General features: G+C 44.5%; 1 protein-coding gene across 3 annotated transcripts in view; it reads left to right on the forward strand.

The window, feature by feature from the left end:
* The first annotated feature begins 1,222 nt into the window (after positions 1-1,222).
* slc10a7 (solute carrier family 10 member 7) overlaps positions 1,223-6,440 on the forward strand; it is an 8,323-nt gene continuing 3,105 nt past the window's right edge. Inside the window, exons 1-10 of one of the 3 annotated variants that reach the window (XM_031851448.1) lie at positions 1,235-1,527; positions 2,871-2,953; positions 3,044-3,180; positions 4,290-4,365; positions 4,481-4,519; positions 4,601-4,636; positions 4,808-4,891; positions 4,967-5,132; positions 5,766-5,817; positions 6,136-6,209. In XM_031851448.1, the coding sequence (XP_031707308.1) occupies positions 1,428-1,527; positions 2,871-2,953; positions 3,044-3,180; positions 4,290-4,365; positions 4,481-4,519; positions 4,601-4,636; positions 4,808-4,891; positions 4,967-5,132; positions 5,766-5,817; positions 6,136-6,209 (847 nt within the window). In that variant the 5' untranslated portion in view covers positions 1,235-1,427. Of the gene's footprint in view, positions 1,528-2,870; positions 2,954-3,043; positions 3,181-4,289; positions 4,366-4,471; positions 4,520-4,600; positions 4,637-4,807; positions 4,892-4,966; positions 5,133-5,765; positions 5,818-6,135; positions 6,210-6,440 lie in introns of those variants that run through there. The other 2 variants (XM_031851447.1, XM_031851449.1) reach the window with 2 other exon arrangements.

Below are 6,440 nucleotides of genomic sequence, written 5' to 3' on the forward strand. Positions count from 1 at the left end.
ACACACACACACACACACACACACACACACACACACACAATGTTACTGTTTTGATGCAGGGTTGCTACTTAATGTCCTTGTGTAATAATAACAAATTAATTATATAAATAATTAATATATACCCCCCCCCTCTCTATAGAGTCAGTATAAGAGAGCGGGTGAATACTTCCTGGAGAGTTTTGAAGTCCTCTGTAAACTTGAAGACGTGTCTCTGCTGCACAGAGTTCAGGTACAGTTCAGTTACTCACCCTGAAGTCTATAAGATGAGTAACTGACACACAGATGCTCATTTTAGCATCATCAGAAACACCTGCAGCACTTCTTCTGTCACAACGTTTCCCGTCAGGTGTCGTTGGCGAGTGCTCGCGCTCACTCCCTGATCAGCCAACACAGCGCTGACGTGCAGGCGTCCTGGTCCGCCGCCCTGAGACGCCTGGTGGTCTGGAAAGAGACCAGAGGACGTCAGGGACCCGGTACAGAGTCACTGCTGCCCGGGACCAACTCTGCACCAGATCAATAAGAGTTATGACATCTCAGATTTTCTTTCAAGCTCATGAACGCAGCACGATTAGATGAGATTCTTTCAGGTACAAATTAAATGCAGTTTAGCATAAAAAAAAAAGTTTTTCTTTTCAACAGTTTTTTTTTTCAACAGTTTTGTTTGTACGCAGTGATTATTTACTGTTGTATTGAATAAAAATGATTAAACACCATCTGTGATCCAATTTTTGTTCCATTTAAAAACTGTTTACATTTTATTAGTTTGTGTAGTTTTATTATTAGACGATAAGAAGTATTTATTTATCTTACTGTAACGTTATAAACTGTTGAATTATATTAGAAACTAATCAATCAAAACTAATAAACCAATGTTGTTTCATAATTATTTTAATTAGTATTTTTGTAATAAAGTACATTATTTGTATACTTTATTAATTCAACTTAGACTGTTTGTGTGATAATTTATTCATGGAATTTCTGTAAGCCTAATTATTTTCATTTGACTGACCTCATTATGATCATTAAGTTATTGGTAATTCTTCTTTTAGTTGATTATTTATTAAGGCTTTGAACAATTAAACCAATTTAATTTCAAGCTTTTTTAAATTTATATTTCCATATTTTTGTTGAATTGTTTGAAAGTTAGTTTGCGTTATTTATTATTTTTATTATTTTATAATTTCTTTTATAATGTCTTTATTTTACCTATTTATTCGTTATTTACGGTAATCTAAACTGCGCTTGCGCCTCTCCTTCCGTCTTTACGGCCTCGCTGTGTGGATCACGTGTCCGGATGTAGCTCCGGTTGTATCTGCTTCTGTTTTGTGACAGAAAAGAGAAGAAGAAGCGCTCCGAGTTGTGGACTTCTAGTCCGGCTGGTAGTGACGGGCGGCCCGGGCGGAGTGATCCGGTGGATCGGCTGAAACATGGGCCTCCTGGCGAGGGCTCGGAAGGAGTGGTTCATCATCGGGATAGTGCTGGTCATCTTAGCGGCAAAACTGGAGCCCAGCGTCGGCGTCAGAGGAGGTGAGTGAGTCGGAGTTTGGGGTCTACTTTCTGTACCAAACCTGGGCAGAGTTTTGACCTCTTTATCTTTACTGTCTGCTTATAGTCGGACATCATGTCGTAGAGGAACACTTAAGACCTTTAAAGTAACTGTTACGACTCACTGAAGACATCGGCATGAGTGTTGCTCCTGTCAGCATTTTACTTTTTAATAAAATGACAACTTTTCGACTTCTGAGTGAACTTAGTTTCGCCCATCGCCCCCAGGACGTCCAGTATTAGCAGTATTAGTACTCACTAGATAAGGGATTAAAATGGTTGTATTTCTAGTCAAAGACGTGGTTTACGTGTACATGATGTACGCCGATAGAAAGGTAGGCTCGTGTTGATTATGTTAAGGTACAAATTAATTGTATAACTATTGGTTATAAGGGCTGGAAACGGATGTAACTCTTAATTTTGACATTTTCTAAATGGAGTCTGGTTCTTCAAGTACAAGAGCGTACAACGTGTATTAAGGGCTGTTAGACTCTCTGTGTGTGTGTGTGTGTGTGTGTGTGTGTGTCCTCCCTGCTCACCTGGCACTAGTGACACGTTGCATTCAGCATGCATGTCAACACACACACCCTCGATTGTGCGCGTGCACGGTTGCCTTATCTTATTGGCTGACATCCTATGAAATGCTTTTATGTCCTCGTGTTTAAACTGCATCTTCTCAGGTATGACCCACCTGTAGCTGTTCACCTGATAGTAGAAAGTGGAGTTAGTAGATACAACCTCTTGTATGTGAGATAAGAGGTGTGAGAGGCAGCAGAGCTCAGCCTCACCTCTTCATCTGTAGATTAGATCAAACCACCATGCTGCTACTGTCTGGATGCTGCGTTCAGGTGCGCCTCGTAAACTCCTGCATCAATCAGCCGAGTGCTTTTGAACAGAGCGCGTCACAAATGTGTTCTTCGTTGCTGATTAAAAATATATCGTTGATTATTTTTTATAATATTTTCATAATAATGTATTTCTATGTTTCCTTCATTTAATCACATTGTGACATTTATTTTGAAATAAAATAAATAATCTTTTTTATTATAACTCGTACAAGGGAATGGATTTCTCTTGTTTTTATGTTTTCCCTTTTATTATCATTTTCTTTTATATATTTATGTTAATAACGCTGAATTAACAGAAAGTTATTTGCAGCCCTGGTAACATTAATGTAATCAATAAGTTTTGAATGTGTCATAACTTCACATAACGTTTTTATTTTTGCAACTAAAATAAGGAAAATGTTCAACAACATGTTCTTAAAGTATACAAAGTTAGATTAAATATTATTATGTGGTTAATACATTTATTTTCTCTCTCAGGGCCGTTAAAACCAGAGATCACGATCGCCTACGTTGCCGTCTCGCTCATTTTCTTCAACAGCGGCCTGTCGCTGAAAACCGAGGTGAGAGACCCCGAAACGTCACCGTAAAACCTTTATTTAAAACAGTGATGGAAGCAGAGGATGAATGTTCTTCTTCTTCTGCGTCTGCAGGAGCTGACCAGCGCGCTGCTTCACTTCCGGCTGCACCTCTTCGTCCAGTCCTTCACCCTCGTCTTCTTCCCTCTGGTCGTCTGGCTGCTGCTCAAAGTGCTCGCACTCACCGCCATCAACCAATGGCTGCTCAGAGGGTAGTGTGTGTGTGTGTGTGTGAGAGAGTGTGTGTGTGAATGCAGTGCTTTGTTCAGACTGTACCTGAAGGTTATGTGCGGACACAAAGACCCTCATTCACTGCTGCTACGGGCCACGCTCTGTGTGTGTGTGTGTGTGTGTGTGTGTGTTACTTATTCATCTATCTTTATGAGGACCATCATAGATCTGTTTCACGGCTCAGGTTAGAGCCGGTTTGGTTTAGGTTTGAAGAGGGAACCTTAAGGACCTCGTCTGTGGTGTAAAAGCAAACGTAAACTTCTAGTGATTTAATATCTTCGTAAAAGAAATTTAGAAATAAAACATTGTAAAGGTTCTAAATACGAGATTGAGAGTTTTTCTATTGTCTCAACCATAGACTGTAGTCAACGTGATGTCATCAATCGGTTTATGGACTACAGTTCTAAAGCCTCGAGTTCTGCATGTAGGCCGTCGCCATCATGGTTTTTCGCCGTCGCCATCATGGTTTTTCGCCGTCACCATCTAGGTATTTGTCCGTCACCAACGTGGTTTTACACCGTCGCCATCTTGGTTTTTGGCCGTCGCCATCTTGGTTTTTGGCCGTCGCCATCTTGGTTTTTGGCCGTCGCCATCTTGGTTTTTGGCCGTCGCCATCTTGGTTTTTGTCCGTCGCCATCTTGGTTTTTGTCCGTCGCCATCTTGGTTTTTGTCCGTCGCCATCTTGGTTTTTGTCCGTCGCCCTCTTGGTTTTTGGCCGTCGCCATCTTGGTTTTGGCCGTCGCCAACTTGGTTTATGTCCGTCGCCAACTTGGTTTATGTCCGTCACCAACTTGGCTTTTGGCCGTCACCAACTTGGCTTTTGGCCGTCTCCATCTTGGTTTTTGGCCGTCTCCATCTTGGTTTTTGGCCGTCGCCCTCTTGGTTTTTGTCCGTCTCCATCTTGGTTTTTGTCCGTCACCATCTTGGCTTTTGGCCGTAAATATATTCAGTTAAATTCATCCTTAGCCTCACCCGAAAGCCCCCTGACCTTTGAAGGATGGCGGTAGATGAAAGAGAAATGTTCTTACCATTAGAAACAGATGATGAAGATTCTTCTTCTTTCTCCTCTTCCCCCCCTCCTCTTGCATAGCTTACAGACGGTGAGCTGCATGCCCCCTCCGGTCTCTTCGGCGGTTATTCTCACCAAGGCTGTCGGAGGCAACGAGGTACAACACACCGACGTTAGGAGGTCATTATCAGACAGCAGACAGATGGTGTAGCATTGAAAGGTGTGTGTGTGTGTGTGTGTGTGTGTGTGTGTGTGTGTGTGAGATCCTCTAGGCTGCTGCCATCTTCAACTCAGCGTTTGGAAGCTTCCTGGTAAGAAATCATGAGCTTTGTGAAGCATCCTAGTCATAATAACAATAATCATAATATCAATAATGTATTTGTGTCCTGCAGGGAATCGTAGTGACTCCAGTGCTGCTGCTGCTGTTTGTAAGTCACACCTGAGACTCCTGTTTCTCCGTCGCCATCTTGGTTTTCGTCCGTCGCCATCTTGGTTTTCGTCCGTCGCCATCTTGGTTTTCGTCCGTCACTATCTTAGTATGTCCTGATCGTTCTCTGATTAACTCCAGATGAATGAAGTTTTATCTCCTCCTCCTCCAGCTCGGCTCCTCGTCCTCCGTTCCCTTCGTCTCCATCTTCTCTCAGCTCTTCATGACTGTGGTGGTCCCTCTGATCCTGGGTCAGGTAGGAATATGTTTCTATACAGAAAATGGTTAAATATGTTCTTGGTTGTGGTGTGAGTGTTTGTGTTTTGTGCAGGTGTGTCGTGGTTTCTTCAGGGAACATCTGGAGCGGAGAAAGCTTCCGTTCGGCGCCGTCAGCAGCACCGTCCTCCTCATGATCATCTACACCACCTTCTGTGACACCTTCAGTAACCCCAACATAGAGCTGGACCCCATCAGCCTGCTGCTGGTCGTCCTCATCAGTCAGTACCGTCTGTCTGTCTGTCTGTCTGTCCGTCTGTCTGTCTGTCCCTCTGTCCGTCTGTCCCTCTGTCCGTCTGTCCCTCTGTCCGTCTGTCCCTCTCTCCGTCTGTCTGTCCGTCTGTCCCTCTGTCTGTCCGTCCGCCTGTCTGTCCCGCTGTCCGTCTGTCCCTCTGTCCGTCCGTCCGTCTGTCCCTCTGTCCGTCCGTCTGTCTGTCCCTCTGTCTCTCTGTCTGTCCCTCTGTCCGTCCGTCTGTCCCTCTGTCTGTCTGTCCGTCCCTCTGTCCGTCTGTCCGTCTGTCTGTCTGTCTGTCTGTCTGTCCCTCTCTGTCTGTCTATCCCTCTGTCTGTCCCTCTGTCTGTCTGTCTGTCCCTCTGTCTGTCCCTCTGTCTGTCCGTCTGTCCCTCTGTCCATCTGTCTGTCCCTCTGTCTGTCCCTCTGTCCCTCTGTCTGTCTGTCCCTCTGTCTGTCTGTCCCTCTGTCTGTCCCTCTGTCCCTCTGTCTGTCTGTCCCTCTGTCTGTCCCTCTGTCCCTCTCTCTGTCTGTCTGTCTGTGGTTCTGCCACCAGACTCCATTTAAAGAAAACATAGTTTAACATCTCAGAACATTAAAAGTTGTTTCTTTGTTGTTTCAGTTTTCTTCATCCAGCTCAGCTTCATGCTGCTCACGTTTGCCTTTTCTACGAGGTGAGTCTCCTCCATCCTCCTCCTTCATCCTTCATCCACTCCTGCTCCTCATCCTCAATCCTCTCCTCTGCCACCTTGTCCATCCTCTCATCCCCCTTCATCCTCTCCTCCTCCTCTGTTTCATAGTTTCAGTCTATTCATCTCTTAATGTCTTGCCTTGTTACAGTCGAGCTAACACACACACACACACACACACACACACACACACACACACACACACTGTATTAAATATAAACACAGATGAGCTCAGTAAGAAGAGGAAGTGAGTCAGAGGTCAGAGGTCAGAGCGAGTATTTAACTTCCTGTTTGTCTACACAGGTCGGGTTCAGGATTCAGTCCTGCAGACACTGTGGCCATCGTGTTCTGCTCCACACACAAGTCTCTCACCCTGGGTACACACACACACACCTACACACACACACACACCTACACTCACTTACACACACACACAAATAGATACAAGAGAAGAAGAAGTTTGTTTCATCGCTTCACATTAATGGAAGATTTTTACTTTGACTCTGGAGTGTAATCAGAAAACATTTCCCTCCCTCCCACTCTCTCTTCCTCCCTCCTTCTCTCCCTCCCTCTCTTTCTCTTCCTCCCTCCCTCTCTCCCTCCCTCTC

The sequence above is a fragment of the Anarrhichthys ocellatus genome, unplaced genomic scaffold, assembly GCF_004355925.1.
Source record: "Anarrhichthys ocellatus isolate YVR2014 unplaced genomic scaffold, GSC_Weel_1.0 scaffold11, whole genome shotgun sequence".
In the NCBI taxonomy this organism is placed as follows: Eukaryota; Metazoa; Chordata; class Actinopteri; order Perciformes; family Anarhichadidae; genus Anarrhichthys; species Anarrhichthys ocellatus.